Source organism: Strix uralensis, chromosome 2 (assembly GCF_047716275.1).
Source record: "Strix uralensis isolate ZFMK-TIS-50842 chromosome 2, bStrUra1, whole genome shotgun sequence".
In the NCBI taxonomy this organism is placed as follows: domain Eukaryota; kingdom Metazoa; phylum Chordata; class Aves; order Strigiformes; family Strigidae; genus Strix; species Strix uralensis.
Window position 1 is genome coordinate 30,912,368 of NC_133973.1, and position 23,660 is coordinate 30,936,027.

General features: G+C 39.9%; 1 protein-coding gene across 2 annotated transcripts in view; it reads right to left on the minus strand.

Annotated features, from left to right (window-relative positions):
• The window catches only part of APP (amyloid beta precursor protein), a 228,210-nt gene that overhangs the window by 133,586 nt on the left and 70,964 nt on the right, over window positions 1–23,660 (minus strand). For both annotated transcript variants that reach the window (XM_074858131.1, XM_074858130.1), the window contains exon 3: window positions 16,312–16,441. In XM_074858131.1, the coding sequence (XP_074714232.1) occupies window positions 16,312–16,441 (130 nt within the window). The remainder of the gene's footprint in view (window positions 1–16,311; window positions 16,442–23,660) is intronic.

Genomic DNA, 23,660 nt, shown 5'->3' on the forward strand with positions numbered 1-23,660 from the left:
GCTCTCTGCCTCACCTGCACCCCACAGTCTGGTCTCATGCCAGCATTACCACACCTGTGACCATGCCATCAGCAAGATCAGAGAGCTGGATTTGAAGACACTACTACTGAAAGGCGATTTTGGGATCATTTATGTAGTCAGCTTGGCTCAGATTTCACCAATACTGTCTGCCAACTGATCTTTGCCGAACTGAGATGAGCTGCAAGAGAAGGGCAGCAGAAAGACAAACCCAGATCCTTCAACCCCTGAATGCTTCCTCCAACTCCCGCTCCGGCAAAGCGTTCATAGACTGCTATTGGCCAGACTGTGGCAGTACAGGCACCATCAGATGGAAACCCTGCCCAAAAGACTTCAGTCTCTTCCCAGACTGAAGAAAAATTACCTAATTCAATTTGAGCTTACCCAGGTTATGAAATGTATGTAATACAAATTGCCTGGTACACAGGGAGCCAAATTTGAAGCCGAGTACAGAACTCAGAAGGGATTTCACTGTAAGAAGGAAATATTCCTGAAGGTTATTCTCCAAAGAGAACTATACGCACACATAAAAAAAGTCCACGGTACTCAGAGGGAAGGAGTCTGCCTATCACATCTTTAGAATAGACTGAATAAACAAATCCCAGAGAACAGGTAAAAGGAAACAGCTCCAGCTATAGGATGTGCATGCTGTTGATCATCTCATTTGTACTGTAAGGTGAAATACAGGCTTTTCAGTCAGAAGGCAGGATGCTCCTCTGTTAAGTAGCATATAAACACTAAGGTAGTCCTTTTCCCAAAGGGTTTGTAATCTCTGTTGGGTGGACTGGTTCCAAACAGCTGTAGTCACAGGGAGCTGATCATAAATACTGAATAATCTTGTAACAGGTTAACAACAGTCATGAGGGGAAAATAACTTGACAAAATAACGGATATTCAGAAATTGCATCCTAGGTTAAACTATAATAAAAAGATATGAACACACATCATACATAAGACCAACTCAATGAAGAACAGCCAAGGGAAAAACTAAAATAAAAAACAGTCTCCTTCAAAGCATGGAGTATTAGACTTCCTGAGAAGCAGACACTGTTTATGTATTCACCTGATTACCTTCTGGAAAAAGAAGTGGAAGCTGTTACTATTACACAGTTAAAATTAATTTGTGTTACCAAAATTACCTTTGATATCAAGTTGTTACGATTCAATTTTCTGTTGACCTAGTTGCAATGATCTAATAGATAAAAATGGGGTAATTTAAATATTTTACACATCAAGAACCTACTGAAAAAGCCACTGGGAGTTAAAGATCAAACATATTAATGTAGAAAGTAAATAATTTCCAATAATCATGATCCTCATTCATTATCCCTAGCACAGGTTTTTGCTATCTTTCAGTATTTCAAACTGAACAATTAGGAAGCATTCTTAATGGCCAGGTTAAGTATGGAACTAAAATACAACACTTACCTAACAATTCTGCATTTTTTAGGTACACACAAAAAATTCCTGAGTAGAAAACAACAAAAAAAATTCAGGACATCAAGAAGAAAGGCTATGACTATATTTTCTTCCTTTTTTTTTTTTTTAATTTTAAGGATACTTGTATGTCCTACTAAAACTGAAGTGCTTTGTATTAGCTTCAGGTTCACATATTTAACTGGAACAAATTCCCCTTTTAAGTTCCCTTAGTGATAATTAAGAAAAGTTTCCATGTGATTCTGAACATACTGAAAAACCCTACTATTATTTCTCAACCTGGAGGTCAGTAAGGAAGTTCAAAATGTCTGAATAAAGTTTAAATTTGTAGCGAAAGCAAAATGCAGAACTGCTCATACATTCACTAATACACATGAAACCACTCATGAGGAAAGACTATACTGTAATCAGTAAATCAGCAGCAATTCTTCAAGCTAATGAAGTATTAAAGTTATTAGCTTTAGTTTTGTTAACAAGCAGGCTGTGGGTATTATTAAGTATTATGCTGGTATGATCTACACATAAATAGATCAAGTTAAGAAGTTTAAAACCAATCTGGTCATGCGCAACTGCCCTGCAGAACCAGATTTTTCACTTCCACCACTTTGTAACTCCCCTATGCTGGCATGTTTCTTCATTTTTAACCCAGTGAAGGCACAAGCAGAGAAGACTAGTCCCTTCCAAATAAAACCAATGCAAGTCTTCTTGTGAAGAGTAAATAAATAAATGCAAGCATGCAATTAAAAAAAAAAAAACCCACAACCAAAAAACACCACACCCAGACAATCCCATCAGATGCTTGCTTTGGTAAGTGAATGCCAATGCATTCCTACCCCTGGGTACTGCAGTTGTTCTGCCTTTAGCTTCCTGTAACAACAAGGATGAGCAAACTACAGAAACTCATGATGTCCCTACACTAACAGGCCAGACAAGGCTGGCAGGCAGATGACAGTAAGAGGGAATTAACAGCTAGCTCCAGAGAAGACAGTGCCACCCCACCAGCGGCCCCCCAGCTTCCCAGAGCCAAACTGGTGGTCCTGTGGACCATCCACCCCAATCGTGACCACTTACACCCCTGCCTGACCTCCATGCAGCTTTCTGAGCACAAGAATCTCACACACAGTCAAAAATGGAAGAGCGGTTGAATGGAGGACTGCTAGTCTACTCAGCTCTCAGTTTTCAGGGCTGTTGACAAACCATGTGTCCAAATTTGAAGAGCTTCACAAAAAGCAAACTTAAAAAAAAAAAAAAATCCATTACCTCCCCCCCGCCCCCAACTCATCAAAAGTAAGAATTGAGAGAATTTGGGACAGTTCTATTAAAAAAAAACAAAAACAAAACAACAAAACACCAAATGCACACTGCATGAGAAAGTTCTTGGATTTCTGTTGCCACTGATCCCTTGAGAAGCATACTAAAAAATAGCTTGCTTTTCCAATTTCAAAGAGAATCTAGTATCTACATAGATTCATCAAAACCTGAATGCCTAGATGGGTAATGGATGCTTCGTTCTTACGAATCGTGTATAAACATTCTCAACTTATATTTTCCATTGCAGAAGTTTTCCACAAGAAAACAACCCTCTGCATTTGAACACAAAATCTCTGCTGTTACACAGTAGTTTTTAGCATTGATCATGAGTATAAGCTTTCATGTGGAAGAAAAAGCAACCCAAAAGGAATTTCTGCTTGCATGATAAAGATGCCTGTGCTTGTGGGTAAGGGCCTGGAAGTGTTGAAGCATGTTTGACCTTCAAATGTCAGCATGTTCATCTTGCAAAGATTGCGGATGTTTACACAAGCATGAAGTGCTGTAACTCTTTCCCTAGGGACACACTCTGAGCCCAGCAATCCGTCCAGCGGGAAGACGGCTGGTGTCATCCCAGCACAGCTCCGTGGAAGCAGTCCTGCAGCCGCTGAATCCCAGCTTGCCATTTCATGGGAATGCTGCTGGGTCTGAGCCCAGCCAGCACGAGGCTGTACCTCTCCTTCATCCCGAGGCTGTCAGCGACAAGGACTGATTGAATGAACGTGTGCTAGACCTGAGTGACTTCCAGCACTTCAAGCATGGCCCTGTAATGCTGCCATGCCTCCCCTTGCCAGTTATGGACAATTTATCCTTTGAGGGCAGATAAACACTGAGGCACTGCATTGTCACATCTTAAGTACTCGCTTTATCCATCCTCTTTGCTTGAAGGACAATGTGCCCTAAACAAGAAATACTTTACTGAAAATTAAGCAAGTTCTTTCCTACACTTACTGAAAGTCATTTTGCAAACACTTTTCTAAAGTTAGAGATAACACAAATTTTCCCCAAAAGCCAGGCTATCCACTAGGAATGACAATGTAAGGGCATGTTTATAAACAAATGTCTAAAGTCTCCTAATGAAGAGACTTTCACAGAAAGCCACTTAAATCATTAAATCCATTAAATAAATTGCCTGCCTAAATTAAAAAAAACAAATATGGAGATTAATTCATACCAGCACTCTGACAACAAAAAACTAATATATATACTGTTGGTTACAGTACATATATACTATTTAAAAAATAATTGTCATTGTGGTTAACAAATTAAGAACGATTTTACTATGCTGTTTAAAAAACAAACACATTTTTCATGAAAAGTAATTCTGATGTCTTGGTGAAAGTATTGTGACATAAAAAACCACCAAATCTAGATCTTAAATTCAAAGCGATAGAGCTTTAATGCAAGGCCACCTCAAAATTACATGGGCATAATAATACTGTTGAAAGTAACAAAAAACCCAACATGGACATAACATAAAACTCAAGGTGCACAATAACAACTTTTGTCCAGAGGCTGCTGATACCCTGGAAGCACTGCTAATTTACATTCCACGAAATAAGAGGTGGCTCAGCTGTTCCCAGACCCAAGTGGACTCTAGAAGCAGTAACAGACATTCAGTGACAAAACCAAGGAACCACACCCAGCATTCCCAAAGAATTCCCTCATTTGCTTCTGCACAAAGTAACCATCAAGTGGAATCGCTACCTTGCTCACTATTTCCTTTCTAAGGGACAGAGGACAGTGTCGCCTCAGGCGTGAAACAGGTATTTTAAAAGCACGTCACAAGTCTAATCCACTCTCCCGCAAGACTTTGGAAATGCAGTTTCTATAGCATCACTCGTAACCAAGAGGCTCTTTCCCAAAGTTCTGCCCACTACTGTGGCTTTTTCTCCTTCGGTTTCCAAAACCTGAAACATTATTATTCTGAGTTTCCCTGTTTTATTCAGTTGCAGTGTTGGATTTGGTGCACAGAAAGAATAACAATGCCAGCACTTAAAGAGACAACAATGTTCTTCCATCCTGCCTACAAGATAATGGACGTCAAATAAAGACTAAAGAAACATTCAGCTCATCCAATATTATAAGCCACATATGGGACAGAAATAGTGGAGGGAAAAAAAAGATATCTGAAGGATTTAAGGTGGGAGTTTTTTGTTTGTTTTAAAAGAAGAATTAAATGCAGCTGTAAGGAAACATGGAATCAAGATCTGCATTTTTCACTGAAAAAGGGAAATTAAAGACCATTTAAAACATTCATCAAATACCATGAAAGGGGAAACCAATGACCATTTTTGTTGTACAACACAAAGTCATCTTAGCTTAGCTAAGCTTTAAGTAGAATATCTCACAGCAGTTAGGTCATTTGACAAACAGAGCAACAGATCTTCCTTCAACACAAATAGCAACATCAGAAACAACCCTCAATCTGTGTCTATAGCAGTCATAAGTGAGAATGCTTTAATAAAGCAAATTTATTGCAATTTGTTGAAAAATAAAATATAAAATAGAAGCTAAGTTGAGGCAATTACACATCTCTTTATACTTGAAGAAGCACTGACAGGTGTGCACAAACACCACTCAGAACACAGAGCATGTTTTTGCCTGTGACAGAAGGGTATTTTTTTTTTCCTTTAAAGTGCCACCTTGCCTTTGTGCTAGAACAAGACTGATCTCACTGCTCCCAGGAAGTATCACAGGGTCTCTATCTGCCTGGCTCAGGTAGCATCAAGTGAGATGTGAAATGAGATGACAGGAGATGCGTGGCTGAGCTGATGAAGAGCTGGAAAGCGGACACAAGTAAGACTGGCTTGGATAGCAGATGCTGAGAGGAAGCAGAAGAGGACATGCAGAGAGGAGGAGACAGATACTAAACTAGGAAGAAGGTTACTCAGAAGGAAAAGAGAGGTGAAAAAACATCAGTGCCTGAGGGCAAGGAGACTTGAGTGGAATGGTGATAAACAAGACAGTAGGACTCAGTGAGCCAAAGAAGGGAGTTTCTTGCTGGGAAACCTGGAGGGAGAGAGAGAGAGAGACTCAGTGAGAAGGACAGGGGCAGCAGCCCTCAGAGATACATAAAAACAGGGGAGCAGCAGATAGAGAGGACGGGGCTACGAAGTCTGACGACAAGTACTCTTTGTTACAGGAAAGACACCTATGTAAGCACAAAAGTGTCTATCTTGGTCCAAAAAAACCTTTTAGCTTGAGTGGTCAACAGCAGATACCTACAACAAAACATCAAACAAGGGTGTAAAGTGTAGAAGACCATATGGCAGTACTTCCTCAAGACGGTGTTTCACCACCACCTCCACAGACGCAAGGCTAAGGTCCTTAATACCTGTTGAGTTATCCTGTAGTGAACTGTCCTGTTGGGCTTTGAACCTTTGTAGGCTCTCGGCATTCACATGATGAAGAGGTGGCAGAGGGATGAGGAGCTCATATACACACTGTGCAACAAAATACACAACTATGCAATGATTTCTGTTTGCTTGGACCCTGAAGCCTGCTAGTCTCATCTGATAACCCAAGGTCTCATCATGAAAGATAGGGTGAATGACCATTCCTCATCCATCCTCTCCAAGCTACTCATGACTTTGCAGAGCACTATCAGAGCCTCCAGGCAACTTCATTTCTGTGCTGGAAAGTTCTAATGTACTGTGTCATTCCTTCTACAGGAGCTATGTCATACTTCAAGCACTCACCATCACTTTAAACTCTTGTGTTTCTACTATATACTTATTATGAGGAAGACCAGAACTCACAGTGTTAACAAACACAGGTAAGTCCATAATTGGCACAGTGGTACAGTTATGTTCTACATATTATTCCCCATTCCTTTCCTAATAACCCCCAATACTGCTTTTTGGGCACTAATGAACCTTTGTTTTCACAGAGCTATTAATACCCAAGGTCTCAGTCCTTGTCAAGGTTAAGAGGCTACTCGCAGTATCACCATATGCATTAAGATAAAATTAATTTATTTTGTGCTTCTCCCACACACACTGCCTTTACTGTATCAATTTTCACTGCCATTTTACTCCCAATCAGTATCAGAGGGTCAGCTGAAATTCTTCAGTAAGCCTTTATTAATTCCACCTTGAATAACTTAGTGTCATCATCAAATGGATCACCTCACGACTTACCTTCTTTTCCAAATCACAAGTATTTTCAATGTCACAGGCACAAGAATTGATCTCTTGAGATTCTAGTGGTGACCTTTCTCCACCTTGAGGATGGACCATTAATTCCTGCCTTTTTTTATCTATCTTCTTATTTAGCCACATAAGAGTTTTCTCTTCTATTCCATGGTAGATTAATTTCTTTAATAGCTTCTGGTAATCGACCTTGTTAAATTTCTTTTGAAAAATCAAAGTGGACACACTATCCATTTGTCTACCTACACTCCTTTAAAAAAAATAATGAAAAGAGCCTCTTGCTCAGTACCACACTCACTGAGAAGTCCAATATTCCTAGGTGTTCAGCACGTCAAAAAAAAGCACCACCACCACCCCAAACAGGCTTACTGAAAAGCATTTCCAGGATCTTCCCTAGCACCTTTTAGAAACATCCAGTGATTCCCATCACTGACTCCTCCTTTGCAGTTAACTGCATCAAATCTGTTGGCAACATTTTATCCTCCTCTGAGACGAGAATGTATTTAGCATTAGATCTTACACTGCTTTCAGTTAGGTGACAGAAATCTGTGGGAAGATATTTCATTTCCAAATCAATTTAATGACACGTGGCAAGACCTACACTTCCTTTCTCCCCCCCACCTCTCCTTCCTAAAAGGCTAAGCAAACAACACACTTTAATTAGCAGAATTCTCCCATTGCAAGCAAAATTAAGTACTGTATGTTGAAGGAAACACCAAAAAAAAGGATGAATCAGCTCCATGGCACTACAAAAGATGCTTGGATGAAAAGTTCCTGATTTGTCTGTTCCAGAAGCTGCATGTGTGCTATGAAACTCATGCAGTGGCTTCAGGCATTACTTGCAGGCTGCATTCATGTGTGAATGCACACACCTATCAAAACCAAATACATGTACATGCTTCATAAAGAATCATTGTGTACATATGGACATAAACACTGTTTCAAGTGCTTCACAATTTGGAGCCCAACTATCAACAGATACTTCTGGTTTTGAAGCTTCTCCACAGCCTTTCTCCAGCCTTCCAGCTACAAACTAGAGATGACACTCCTCACCCTCACGACCTTTATGAAACTAAACCTGTATCTCCATAGTGCTCAGGTAAGGTTAGAGAAACTTCTAAGAGGAAAATTAATTTTGACTTCAGGCAGGATTTGAGTGGCAAGCAGTAATTAAGGCTGTGGAGAGGCCGAGCCAGGACGTCAGAAGAAAACACCAAATAGCTCACTCAGGCACATGCAGTGGGGACAGGGTGGGCAGATGGGGCCACCCTGCAATTGCAGTCTCCCTGGTACTCCCTGCACAGGAAGAGTAGGGCTTAGCTTCCGCCTTTCCTAATTTTTGAGCTCTTTTTAACCTTACTAATACTCTTTCAGCATTACTTTTTGTGGATACCTCATTTTATATAAAGCACTGCAGAAAAAGCAGGAACATGCTGCTTGTAATAAAACATATATGGTATTTGTTATTCAAATCTCAAGGGGAAAAAGAAGTTGTAGTCAGGATGTTGTGGCCGAACAGTTTTGTAATTCTCTTATGTAAATAAGAAATAAGATATATGTATATAGTTTCTATTGTTAAAATCAGTTGTTAGAAGGGAGCTAAAATGGCCCCATCTTCAAGCCACTACAAAAACACCTGTGCTGAGTCATCCCCCCCTTCTGTGACGGAAACCTGAGAAAAGCCCGGGAAAACCTGAGAAAAGCCCGGGAAAACTTGTTTACAACTTTGCAGACCCCTCAGGGTACGCCCATCATGAATATGGATGAAGCCTACACTATAAAGGGACTCGGTTCTGCCGGGTCAGGTGTGTGTCCTGGTAGAGCAGAGACTCCCGGCACACCCAGCGCTGTTTTGCTCACTCGCCGCTTGCTAATAAATTTATTATTGATCACTAAAAATTGAGAAGTGGTTATTTCCCGCTAAATTACTTTTAATCTATAACACTGCTTTTAATCCCTGACACACTCAGACTGGGCAGAGTTAAAAGAGACAGAAAACTTAGTCCAGCTAGCACTGGTCATTCAAGCAGAAAGCTGACTTATATTTTCAAGCTCCCAAACATTAAAAAAAAAAAGAAAAGAAATAGTATTTACTACGATTTCTAATGCTGTCTTTAACAGATAAGCTATGAAAAAGACTTTCACATACCAGTGAGGCTTCCTGTGAGCTGTTGCTTAAGTGTATACACCACCTGCCTTTGTTTCCTTTGTCCATTGTAAAGAGATAAACCCCTCATTTTCAATGTTTACCTACAATGAATTCTTTTACTGCTTTAGGAGTAGATCTGCAGAGCTGTTATGTTCAAGATCTCAAAAAGTTTCTGTTGTGACCTGTTCCACAAATCCTCTTCTTACTAAAACCTTCATGAAGTCACCAAACAAATAAAACATATGTACACCCTAAAAATGCAGAGAAATACACGAGTTCGAATTTATTTCTTCTCATGGACTCATTACACAAAAATTAAGACGTTTTTTATTTACTCTTAGTCATACATAAAGGCACATTCTGGTCACCATCAGAATGCTAATTTTGCTTTATCTTTTCACTTCAAGGTTTCCATGCCTTCAGCTAGGATTTGGCTAAACCAACAGCTGAACCGATGTTTGGCTCAAGTGAGGAGGAGGTGGAAGCCTCCAGAAACAGATCCATGACTGCCTGAGGAAGTTTTTGTGTTACTAGTGGGCGATCTCATTCAGGATTTCTCTCCCCACTCCCCACCTCTTCCTCCAGCTGATGATATTTTGTTCCCAAAACATGGCAAAGGCCACTTTTAATAGTTTATACAGTCCTGCTCTGTGAAGAAAATACTAGGAAAGACACAGTTATAAACCACAAGGCAATACAGCTGCTTAGAATTATAATAAAAAGATAAGCTCATTATTACTTGTATGAACGATCAGTAACCCAAATGATGCTTCACAGACACTTTCTTCTCTATTACAGAAGCTGACCATAAAATTCGGGCCAATAGAGTTCAGGTATAACAGAAAAGCATTCTATTCAATGAAGCATGTTGGGGCATGCTCTTAATTACACCGCTGCATATTTAAGAACACACTTTAAGAAGTGAGGCTCTAAAAGCTTGCCACAATTAGCTCAGCCATGAGGATGTAGAAACAGGAGAAAACTGACTGCCAGCACAACTCTGAAAAGCTGCCGGTGTGCAGCCAAGCACGGTTTTGGACCTGGGCAGGAACCTGGCTAGGGAGCACCTGCCAAGGCTTTGCTGCAGTGGAAGGAAGCCAGTGTGTTAGGACATCTCATTATCCCTGCAGTGCTTGCAGTTTCACAAAAAAAATGTGCCTAGCCTGTGCAGGCAGGGCTTTCTCATCCGCCCGCTAGCACTATACCAAAAATACCACTACTAGGCAAGAATATTGTCTGTGAGGGAGTAAGGAAGAGAGATGAAATATTTCTCCCAATGAATAGTTGCGCCTTTCACTGCACCTAGGATTTCTCTACCCGTGGTCTCCCCACTAAGTAATTCAGATTGTCAGTATTTTTGGAGATCCTCTCCTTCCTGTCAGCTAGTGCTGTCAGAAAAACTAGACATGATGTAGTCGTGTAGGCTGAAACTAAATGCATTTTTTTATTTTAGGAAAAGATTGTGGTGTGAGGCTTGTCTGCATCACTCACATGGCTGAGCAGACACTGAGGCAAGCTGGAGGCGGATAGCTAAACTAGCAGGGACAGGAAAACTCTGCAACAATTATTTAATGTCATTCTGTTGATTAGGCACTGCATGGAAGAGCCAGTGGAAAGTGCTTCCAAAGTATCCAGAAGAGAAGCTCTGTCATTGCAGTCAGAAATAGGTGCTCTAGACAGCGAGCTGAGAGGAAAAAAAAATAGCAAGTACTGCCATGTAACAGACATTTCAAATCTTCTGTGGAAAAAATCCCACAGTTGAAATCACTCAGATGAACCAAAAGAACTGTCAATTACATATATCTCCATTTAAATGATTCATTCCAGGCATAACCTTGGTGTTTTCTTTGGTATAATTGGCTAGGCATGTGTATCAAAACCTGAGTATGCCTTTTCTTCTGACATCAGAAAGTGGTTAACTTTACAAGCTGTTAAGAGTAATAAAGCATGACAAGTTACTAAACATTTTCAAAGATGTTTTTGTTAAAAACAGAAGCCAGCTTTTCACTACAGAATCAAACAGCAAAATATACTTGTGATATAACCTAATCCACTTGTTTATGAACAAATGATTGCAAGTAATCATGTTTTGATTGACAGAGGCTACATACATAATGATATTATAATACATCTGGATCTGAATACAGTGCTTAGCAGTATACATTAACAGGATAATGAATCAGAGTCACATGTCAATACGCAAGCACACACTTTACACAGCGCAGTTAATCAATGCCCTGATACTTCCCCTTTACCCCACCTCGCAGTTGTTTGTCTGCCATGCCCACATAGCAATCCAGCAACATGAACATCTGCATAATCAGCTTCTCCTCTCTCTCCGGGGCTACAGTGCACAATGAGCAGCTAAACTGGGGTGTATTTCACCAACAGTAAATGAAATGTCATCTATTCAGAAATGTATAGCCATTCATTTATCCAAGGTATTCAAAGAATCATGGCATTGGAATAAGGATGCCTGCTCCTGCTGCCAGCCAGGAACACAGAGTGAATTACCTCATTGCACAGCCCACACTGCACAAATTCGCCAGCTGCTTTTCCTCAGGCAAGAAGTAAAGAGAGGAGAGAGTAAAACACTACTGCTTACTGCCCACACTGCCCCAGCACAGGTAGAAATCCTGCCCTCCTGCTGCAGCCAGTGGCAGATCTCCCTCACACGTTAACAAGGCCAGGTTTGCAGTCAGGGTATTTTTCAAGAAGTTTCCATAAAACAAAGTGGAAATCATGGGCTTCTTGACACTGCCTGATGGAACCCTGCAGCCATGCCACACAGCAAGCTTACTATCACCATTTTGGAGGGCTTGGTCTTCAAAGCTCGTGCTTTTTGCATTCTGCAGGTGTGAGAACGCCAGCATGCACACCCGACACCATGCCAAGGAAGTGCTGCAGATCTTCACTCTTCTGCCAGCACATCTCATGGCTTATCACCTTTGCCTGAGCACCAAAATACATTCATGGCTCTATGTCAAGGAGCATACTCCTTAAACAGCATAATTGAAGCCTTTAAGCTTTGTATTACTGAAAAAAAATCCCCTCAAATCCCATATTTTCCCTTGAAGACAGCAGTCTGACACCATCATTCAAAAGACCTAAATATCCACCTAGATTCCTATTTCTGTCATAAGGTGGCTAACAGAGCTTCAAGCCATAATAAGCACACACTGGAAGATGTCCTTTTCTAAAAGCAGGAAGATAAAAATAAATAAAGTTTTAAGGCAAATGCCTTCATTGTGTTAAGAAAGGTAACTAAAATTTACTCAAGAATTTTTGTCTTCACAAGAAGTTTCCCCTCTTCAATGAACTGAAACTGTACAGGTAATCCCATATCTCTGGAAGCATGCAGTGTATACACCAGTAAATCAGGTTTATTGCACAAGAACATTTTCTCAAAGCTTGCAGTTTTAAGAACACTGCAAAGTCCTGCACACAGGCACAAAACTGTATCTTAAATTTAAATTAAACCAGTAATGCTTTTCTTTAGGGTCAATTTGAACATTTTTAGGGGGCATATTTATGTGGTCACTGCAAAGACATGACTCAAATAAGGGACTTTCATTTTGCCTTATTTAAATTATTGCTTTTATGCTTTAGTTGCATCCACTTAAGAAAATATGAAGCTGTGTAATCTAATAAATCTGATAAATATTACTAATATGTACTGCTACAAAGTAAGTAACTGCAGTAAGTACCATCATGCACAAGTCTCAGAAAAAAACCTCATGAAGCAGTCAAGTGCTGTAGTGATATGTTCTCTGCACGTCTCAGCCTCGGCTGAAGGCTGGGATGCAAATGGACTGTGAAGATGCTCTGGCCTGAAAGCAGACACATTTCTGTCACTCACTGTTTCTCACCTCTGTGGAAAACAAATGTCAAGATGCAAGAAACGATAAGCTGACTCAAGATACTGAATGTGATTCTCACAGCAAAGTAAAATTTATAGGACTCATCCCTGCAATCAGCTGCCCACTGACAAACTTTCTTTTGGCATCTTAATTCTTACCAGAGTTGATGAATTTAACAGTGATCTACATCAAGGGTCTACCCGCACTAAAATTACTGAGGAAGGGACACTGCCAGTGCCCAACTTCTGAAGTTTCCCACTAGTAGCTACCACACCAAGAGGCACATTCAGAGGTCACAGGCAAGATCCAACTTTTAAAAAAAATATCTTTTAACATTGACAAAGCATTAGCAGGAGAGAAAGAGGAAAAAAAAAAGGTCTCAGGACTCCTTAGAAGTAGTCTAAGACAGACATAGTACTGCTTATGCTGATAATAGAATCAGTATCCTCATACTGATCTGTTTGTGCAGGCTGCAAGATTAGCTATCAAAATAAAATAAAAACCCACAACATGATATTGCATAAAATTATTAAAAAAAGATAATCTGTCAAAGCTGTGAGACTGGCAGACTGAATTCAATCAGCTCCCTGTCTCCAGTCTACCCCTTGATGTACAAGACAGGAAGAATATTCAAGGTATTTGACTGCAACTTTTAGACAAGAGAAAAATCAAAGCAATAAATTAAAAGGGTAACTGTCCAACAGGAAAAGTAAATGAACAGTCTTTGTTAAAAAACACAAATGACACTTTTTTCCCCCCTTCAAGACTTCTGCTCTTTTCAGTGGATCTGTTCATCTCATGACCAGCTTCACCACTCTGAAGGCAGGGAGCCAACAGAGGAGGACAACATGGGCTGCCAGCAACAGATGAACACCCCACTGCTGGGTACTAAGCCCGATTTCCCATGATGGGCTGTACTCCCAGCCTCACATGTGGGAAAACGACACACTCCTCTAGCCTCCTCCTATAATGCACTTTCACCACATGCAAGAAAATCCAGCTTTAACCATACACAACAAGCAGAGGGCTGGTTGATGGACAAAATGACAGATAATGGCCACGTTCACCATTCTTCCTCGAGTGGATGTAATTATGTGGCCACTCTTCCCCCAGTAAACTCTTGGACATCAGTATCTAAGGCTTTTGTTTCTATTAGTTGTATTCCAGTCACAATCAAAAGATGAATGGCAGCATAGAAGAAGGATGACAAACACAAACAGACACAATTGCATAAGCCTTAATTACAAGGAAATCAGGCAAAAAAAAGCATATGGGGGGATTTTAAAAAGGAAAATTGGAGCTAAGGGCAAAGCATTAATGGGCATGAGGTGCTTAAATGTCTTTGAAATTTTTGCCTCCAGCAAGCAAAGCCTACCTTGCTACTTAAGATAGCTGACATTAACCTCCTGATAATTTTTCATTTGAAACCACAACTCAGGAAAGACACCTTAAAAGTCCAAGTCCAGTTCCTCACTCCTGCAGGGAACTGTACATAGGCCTGTTCATAAATTTATGAACTTCCTTCTAAATCAGTAGACTTCTTATTCCTTTTACCAGAAGACTGTTGGAGCTCTTTACTCTTGCAGAAACTTCCTTGTAATTTCCAGATTAAATTTATTCATGGCCAATTTATATTCATTTGCTCTTGTGATGACATTGTCTTTTATCTTAAATTAGGCTGTAAGTTCTCCAGGGCACTGACAAAATCTACATAAGTATAGACAGTCCTGACCATAATAGTTCCCTGATCATAATTCAGAGCTTTGCTTATGATAATACAAAAAATAATAAAAGTTAGTTTTTATAGTTCCACTAGTCTGATCTTCTTCTGCCACATCTCTAATTAGTGCAAGTGCACTCGCATGGAATCCGATAAAATATATCATGATGAAGCTAGGTGAGACTGCAGGTCTGCTCCACCTCTAAGAAGTTGCTTATCTGGCTCTACAAGTGTATTGACAATACAAGTTGATCTTTTTATCTTGACTATGGAAAACTAGAGAAAACACAGCAACAAATGGGTAGAAGAGCATGTCTCTTTTAGCATTAAAACTTTTGGTGGAAGTGACCAGCTCACCTCATGTAGAAGTCCGGAAAACACACAAAAAGCAGCAGGTCCCTTCCTGCAGTCAGGATTCAGAGGCAGGTCCTTCCCTGCACCAGAAGTCTTGAATTTGGGTTCTCCTTGAACACTTTGCTCAGAATAAACTAGACCTTCTTACCTACAGTAGCATCAACAACAATATACTGCAGGTGTAGCAATGCCTATTTCATATCCATACAAACAAACATCAGATCTAGAAATTTTAGTGAACAATAAAATTTCCCTGATACTTCTTAGTACAGATTTTGCACATCTGCTGTTTTGGCACCTTTGACCGTAGTGGTAGCATGCTTGTTAGTTACTCTGCAGTCCTATCTTTGTTAAGTTGGCACACTCACTGCCTGGGCATCAGGCAGAGCGTGACGCATTTTACCTATTCTACACAAATGATCAAAAATTCTAGGAAGATTGTGTATTTTCTGGATCTCCTTCATTATTTAGCTCACGGAATAACTGGCCTGAGTTGCTTTCCACACATTTTATCTGCCCCGGCTTAATAGAAAAGCAAGTTCCAACTCTGCACTCCAGCATTTAAACATGAAACTAGGCAGCCAATTTATCACCATTCAAATGGCAGTGGTAAAGCAACACACTTAAATAGCTCATGGAATAATCTCAAAAAAGTGTTGTGCCTAGAATGTTAATGAAAACAACAAATTAATATGATTCTGTTTTCTGAATGCTAACAGAAGTAAAGGTTAACAAAAAAATTAAGGCCTGAACCTCCTTTTTAAATTGGTGAATTGATTAAAAGCACCAAGGATACAGCAGAGAATAGCAAGCAGCTGCTACAAAAATGAAGTTGCAGAAAGAGACAAGGGAATTTATAATCTAGCTTTTGCTTGCTTTCAATAAAAACAGATTCCCATTGTCATTCACAGTAAGAGACCAAGTACTAGGTATTGAAAAAATAATGGGAAGGAAAAAAAAGTACTTATTTAGGGAAGAAATGGATAGCATATAAGCAAAAAAACTGGTAAACTGGGCACACACATGCATGTCTGTATGGGAGGAAAAGAAGGGAGAGGACAGATAATGAGAAAAATTGGAAGAGTAAGCAGAAGCCTGCTTTGCAGTCACTCATGAAAACAATAACAGGAAGAGCAGGAGTATTTTCTCTCTAGTTAATGCAGTCCTAAAGGACTGAACAATTGGACAAAACCCACCTCGGAGAAGATGATAATATAGAGATGTAAAAAATAGTTATGTAGATCCCCTTTTTCATGAAGAGACTGAAAAACCAAAGAGCAGGAAAACACAGACTAAAACTCAGTCACTCACCCAAACACCTGTAGGGAACGACAATATGCGGGTGACCGTTGCACTGCTTCCATCCCCTCTTGCACCAGTTCTGGATTGTAACTGGCTGGTTGGCTTCAACAACGTTGGTGATTTGTAATTCAGGGTAGACCTAGCATTCAAAGTATAAAAAAGACAAATGTTACCACAAGTATGTGCTCTGGGTCACGCAATACTGTTACATGTGTTTGTAACATGAATATCACAATACAATACTCATTTTCTTATCTATCCCCTCTTCTGCTGTGCAAGGTACTTACTTCGTGGTATGAGTACGTGCACTTACCTGGAAAGCTGGTGTATTTGTTCATCAGTAAAAACATGTGGCAGCCAGCTCAGAATACAATGGTGGTAACAGCTAGCTGTCAAAATATAACTTGGCCAGTGATACTTGCTTTAGCTGAAGATCAGCTAAACAGGTGTTTCACAGTTGACTAAAATACTCTCTCCTCCATGTCTAGGCTATGGCTCTCCTTGAAAGACTCCATATATTGGGCCTAATCTCCATATGTCTAAAATTAATAGCATACCTTTATGTTTATCTCCATCATTTTAATAAACATCATAATTCTTTCCCACTGCAGTCTGCACAGTATTAACAGTCTGTTGAATCAGTTATTCATATTTAGGTTTACATCACCAAAAGCCCATTTCCAACTTTCCTAAATTGCCAAGAACAAAATCCTATCTGCTCTTAATACTGCAATACACGTCTACACCCACAACGATGCCACCAGCAAACTGGATGACTGATTTATTAGCAAGTCACAACTTTGATCAAGCCACATATTTGGCTTTTTATCTTCCTCAGTTCCTTTATTCCACTCCTCTTTTTAAATTTTGCTGTCAGTAAAGGCTTATCTGGTCTCTTTCTCCAAGATCAGGTCTTCACCACTGACTTTTTGTGCAGCCCCACCTCCCAGTCACCTTCTACATGCGCATTTGAGTTCACTGGGAACACATTACTTTGCACTACGCTGCAGTTCATGCTGTGAAAGGATTTCAGAGCATGCAAACCACTTTCCTTACAGATAAAACTTAACAGGAATATGTGCTCCTGAAGCATACCTAATGGGTGGTTAGTCCATGCCACCAGGCTAGAGCTGACCAAAGCAAAGCCTGCAAAGAGCATTCAGCACGGATGCTCAGCTCCTGCTGCTTCATTCTGCACTCTCAACTCACTCCACCAAAGGAGCTGCTAGCACAGACTATGGCTCTCGCTTTTGATTCTTCAAATTGGCAATCTATCAGACCTAACATCAAACTCAGAAGGTATTAGTTTTCCTTTGCCTTTCCTCAAGCAACCCTTACTAATTTCCAGGTATGTCAGATCAGAGTATTTAAGTGGACTAAAAACTACAGTCTACTCATACTTACCACCAGAAAAGAAAACAACAATAGGAACAAGCCTGAGGAAAAATAAGTAATTGGAGATGGTTCAAAAACACCCTGCAGAAAAGGAACATAATCCCAACTAAAGAAAACTAGGTTGAGATTAGGTGAACTCTGGGAGTCCAAAACCAATGCTTGGAAAACCACCATAAGAACCTTGACAGTCCTGCCCCAAGGAAAAAGTATTCCTCTCAATCACAGATCTCCCCTAAGCTCACAGCAACCCAGTGGGCTGGTGCGTCCTGGCACTCCTCTGACCAAAGGTTTAAAATGTAACTGTGGCAAAAATGAAGGAAGCAGGCTATTTAACTGCAGCTCCAGTAAAAGTTTCAAACTTAAAAAGATACTAACAAACAACAGTACAGCCCTTCCAGATTTGAGATCAGTAGTTTTTGAATGAATGGGGCCTGGTCCACAGGCACCGTAACAACAGAAAGTAATCAAAGCATGATTGGAAATACTTGGGAAGAACTTACTTTCATTCAGCAACAGGAAAGGGCTTGTATAATTGTAAAATTGAACTATATTAACAGCTTAATGCATAGAACAAGGCCAGGTACAGTAACAACGCCAAGGAAATGACTACAGAAAGAAACACTACTTAAACAATTAATTTTATGCTAAAGAGACTGAACATCGCTTGTCTTCTATTACAAAACAGCATTTTTTAATCAGATACCTCTTGCTTTGCATAAGCAGTTCACAGAAGCCATCCAGTATGTCTTTGTCAGCTTCAAAAGCACCCTCAGCTCACTACAACAGATGGTTAAAGCACGTGCAGAGGCTTCAGATGCAACCTTCTGTGTTAATCCAGCACAGGAGATACAGTTCACTTCAAGAAAGCCTACAGAGTAGAACTGAAAACTAAGGAGTTAAAGTTTCCTGCACTCAGAAGATTGTCGCTTTGCTTTGTTCTTTTTGTCAGCAGGTAACCAGGGCTGATGGTCATTGTCCACATTACAAATACACCATATATTCTACACTACTTGCAGAAAGCAGCTCCAGAGGAACTTGCTGCTCCCCCTGCTCCATCAGTGCTTCAAATACCAAACTCTGAACTGAAACAGCAAGGTTGCAAATTCAAGGCAAAGCTCCCCTTTCCTCTTCAATCTCTTCATCTTTTCCCTTTGGTCTCCTCAGTTCCACCAAACAGGTCTGCACACGCTCATGCTCCTGACTCTTGTCACAGCACTGCCAAAATGGATTAGGATGTCACCGTGGCAGGAAATTTCACACCTCAACTGCTGTGTAAATATTACACTGCAAGGCACCATAGCTGCCTCAAGAACTAACAAGCAAGATGCAAGACAGAGAGATGGTATTCTTTGGACACCGCCTTCAGCATCAGCAGCTGCACTCTTCCAAGTTCATACATGCGCAGACATCACATCTGAATAATTACAGCCCACAGTTACCTAACAGTGGATGCCATCACAAACCATGTGCTTGATATATCACAGTGTCAACTGACACATTCTCATCAGGGACATTTTGACATTCCTCAGGGTTAAGTGTGACTTGTCACGTACAGAGGAAGTAAATGCCTTGAATGAAGACAAGTAAAAAAAAATTACACAATGGTTGGACTGGAATGTTAAAAAAGGAAATTAAGAAAAAAACCTTAAAGCAATTTATGCATCCACAGGAACATGTACATAGCTTTAAAATGCTAGAAAGTAGGTTTCTGATCCACAAGAACAATGACATGCTTAGCTGCTTTCCTGAGGTGAATTTCTAGTAAGAGTAAACTATTACTGTAGAACCTTATTGAAACAATAAGATTAGAGGGGAAAAAAATTTAATATATTGTTTTTATTTTTGCTATTTCCCCAAACCACCATTTTAACTTCTGGTTAGTACAGTGGACCAAATTCTAAGTAGTTAACAGTATTTGTCAAAAGCATGAGGACAAAAAATACAAAGAAGCCTCTTCTTCTGTTTCTACATCAGTTACTAAACTCCTAATTTCCTTTGACATCTCACACAAAGCTCCGTCTACCCTTCACAAGAGAAAACAGGCTTTGAATTTCATTATCAATAGGTTAACGCCAGTAACGGGTATGTGCTGAGGAAAGTTCCCCTCACTCGACTTACATAAGGTATTTGCTCTGAATTGAAGTGGGACCTACTTAGTGGCACAGAAAATTGAGCCTTGTATTTATAGTGTCCCTAATGAGCGACTGCTCCTTCCAGAGCGTCAGAGCAAGCAGCTCCAGAAAGTTACAGGAGATCCAAACTTTCAACATTATTGTAACTTGCTACAGAGTAATTCCTTTAATATATTTTGAAAGAAGTGCTGGAAGAAACAAAGGTCAACATAATCTAAAAATTTTAACTCGCAATCAAAAGTTACAGCTAGGTTTTCATTTACTTCTGTTTTCATTACTAAGTTTCCTTATACACCAACTTCAGAAACAAAAATCAAAAAAGCCTCTCTACTCAGTCTACTCAGAATTTAATATAATCTTGTTCACATTTGTGTTTACTACTACTAAGCCTGATGACATGTGGATTTAGGACTAAAATGAAGATGTGCTTAATAAAAGGTGGCTTGATCTGTCTATATACAAAGGTGTTGATGATAAAATGGTGACAGTGTTACAATAAACCAGTTGAATATGTATTACCTAAGAGGAGATTAGGGATTATTTTGAAACAAATCTTGGAAAAACAAGAAGATACAGCAGAGAAAAAACAATAAAGCAAAGCAGCAGATGGGGCCCCACCCCACAGCCATCCCTCCCGCCTGTGGAAGGAAGAGCAGCTGAGAGGCCTCTGGGCACGGCCAGCGCAGGCAGGTGCGTCCCCAGGCCTCCTGCTCACATGGGACAGGGAGACCATCTCAGGAGGGGCCGGCTGGGGCAGTGGATGACAGCCGCCGGCCAACGCGAGCTCCCTGCGGTATGCTGTGGGCAAGAGCAAGGTGAGGCCTTTCCTGGAAAGCCAGGCCCAGCAGCGGGGACAGTGATTCAGGAGGACTTAGATAAATTGTAAGGAGTTCAAAGAAGAGTCAAAGAGCAACGATGAAATCATGTATCCTGTGCAGAGGAAGTGCCTGATGCCAGGAATAGTCTGTTTAGTGGGGCCAAGCCTGGCTGCAGTTTACAACCACCTTCAGAAATGTAAAATCTGTGAACGCCTTAAACACAAATAGCTAACAAGAATGAGTTGCTGAGTGTTGAGACTGAACAACTGTGACCTCTTCTCCAAGTAGCCCACCCACTAGTAGAGGTTTCTCTTGTTAAAATGGGAAACGCCTACCTAACAAGGATACTCCTACTCAGCCACCACAGTGATACTTGGAAACATGTCCTACGAATAACACTAGTCACCTTTGATGATCCATACAGAATCACAGACCAATTGAGGTTGGAAGGGACCTCTGGAGATCACCTTGACCTCACTCCCCTACTCAAGCAGGGCCACCCAGAGCTGGTTGCCCAGGACTGCGCAGACAGCTTTTGAGTATCTCAAGGATAGACTCCATATCCTCTTTGGTAACCTCTGTCAGTTCTCAAATATCAGCATTAAATGCAACTGAAATCTCCAAGAGAGGTATTTTTTTTTTAACTCAACCCCTGATATATGATTATATAAATAGGTCTCTCTTCCCAGTCATATGTGATCAGAAGAAGCAAACAAACTCTGTACATCTTGGTGCAATCCTGAAGTAATACTTGAGCACAATCAGATGAGACAGTCCTCTCTGATACTAAAAGACATTTAGATACAGAAGAATAGTATTTCACCTCTTGATATTATTCATTATGCCCCTCATCTTCTGAAGTAACTCTGGCCATTCAGAATATTATTTCTTCTATCATATTTTCAAAGAAATTTGAAAGGTTTACAAGGTTAGCTGATGATTAGGAGGTTAGTGAAGCTATTTCAATTTACTTCTGAATTCGTTTATTACACAATTAAAGTAACAATAACAATAGAAATAAGTATACATAAATCTTGAAGTACTATCAATGTGTATGATGGGCATTAGTGGTAGAGATTTATTCTTAGTTCCGCTTGAATTTAAGGATCTTTCCCTATATGTTCCAAAAGCAGAATCATCACAGGGAAGGGAACAAGATTTAGTTTCAGAGTAACAAATGGTCTGAGCTACTAACGGAATATGCTCCATCCATAGGAACTTAAATGTAACACACACATGCTCGCACTTCCATGTACTCACAGTACCCCTTGTAAAATACAGGGTGGTGTTACATTTTAATACGAATTAAAACCAAAACCAAACAAATAAAAAATAAACAGTATCTTAGACTAAAGAATGTAGAGCATAATCAGGAATTGGTGTCCATACTTGCCAACAATTTGGAATGGTAGAGAACCTGGGGAGGACGCAAAAAACCCCTGATTTAAATTAAGGTGCAAAATTAACACGTAATCATCACTATTTTTTATTTAAACACCTTAGTATTCTTCTCCAAAGTGCATCTCAGATCAGTCTGAATTCTGACTGTTCCAGAACAGTTAGTTTAACTGACACCAAAGGCTGTATCAGTCTGAAGTGGACACTTTTTCTTATTATTATTTCCTTCTATTCTTTTTCCTTAATCCTTCAATTGTTTGTTGTACCTACTCAAAATATCTTGGCTTAAATTAGATTACACATTTGGTTTCTAGATCTTCCTTTTACCCTAAGATTCAGCACCTGGCATGGCAAGACTTTGAAGCCAGCCTGAATTCAAGTGTAATTCTCAACTCCGTAGCCTGACAATGAGAAAAAGCTGCTCAGTCTCTCCGAAAGCACACTGCCCAGTCCCTCTGCAACGTGACACAGAAGAACTGGTGCTAATGCACCCCAGATCTGACAGGTATGAGCTGGCATTCTGCTTGAAATCTGTCTCAGGCAATCAGTGACAACATCTATATTAAAAACTAAATGCAAGACTGACCATAGAAGCATTAGAAAGGAATATTCATTCAGATAAAAAAAAAAACCCTGAAGAAATTATTGCTGTAAATAGTCAGAACAAAAATTCGGGTGGTTTTAGCAGTTGCATCTTTAGCAACTTGAAACACTTGAATGCCTTGATTTACTTAAAGGGTAAGATAACTTAAACTAGGATACAATTTGACTACATCCATACTCTCCTCCCCCACATTCCCTAAAAAAAAAAGGAAAAAAACAACACTAAACAAGTTGGTCTGTGGAAAAGTTTCCTTCCAACAGGACCATGTAACTTTGTACTTTGAATATTCTATATTTACAATATCAATGTTACTTTAACATTGAGAACTGTTCACAGAAGTTATCAGACAATTTGCTTTTTAAAATTGTAAACAAAAAATCACAGATGTGTCACAAGTAACTATTTGCTTCTGTGCTTTAAATGGACAAAGACTTTTTTTATCACTTCAGTGAAGTAGTCTGCAAACAGTTACTGCAAGCACAAAAGAACACACACATTTAATAACCAGTGTTTAGGAAGACTGTCATCTTAAAATTGCTTGTGGAAAACGTCCTTTGACAGCAAACATATCTGAAGGATAGCTAAACAATACTTCAACTGTGAAAAAAAAGACGTAAATTCCAGATTAACAAATTATAGTTGGATCAAAACTATTTCTATCCCTTTCTAGAGTATATCTTTAAATAAATAAATAAAATCCTTGTGATGATTTTCCTGTCAGAGGGCAAAAAGCAACCTACATGTTAAAACAACATGAAGAAAAGATCAGCCGCTTCCCAGTATTTTGCATAGATATGTTACTGAAGAGCAGCAACAAGCAGACACACCCCACTCATTTTCAAGCGTTTACCATGAACACACCGAGGAAGTATACAATAAATATTTCCGCATGTCCGTGCACAGTGTCCCTGCAAGCTTTCCAATCTGTAACTTAGGCAGCAGCAATGCTGCAGAGCACAGCTGTTGCAGATCAGCTGCAGCAGTAGTGGTACCACATGAGCAGCACTGTCA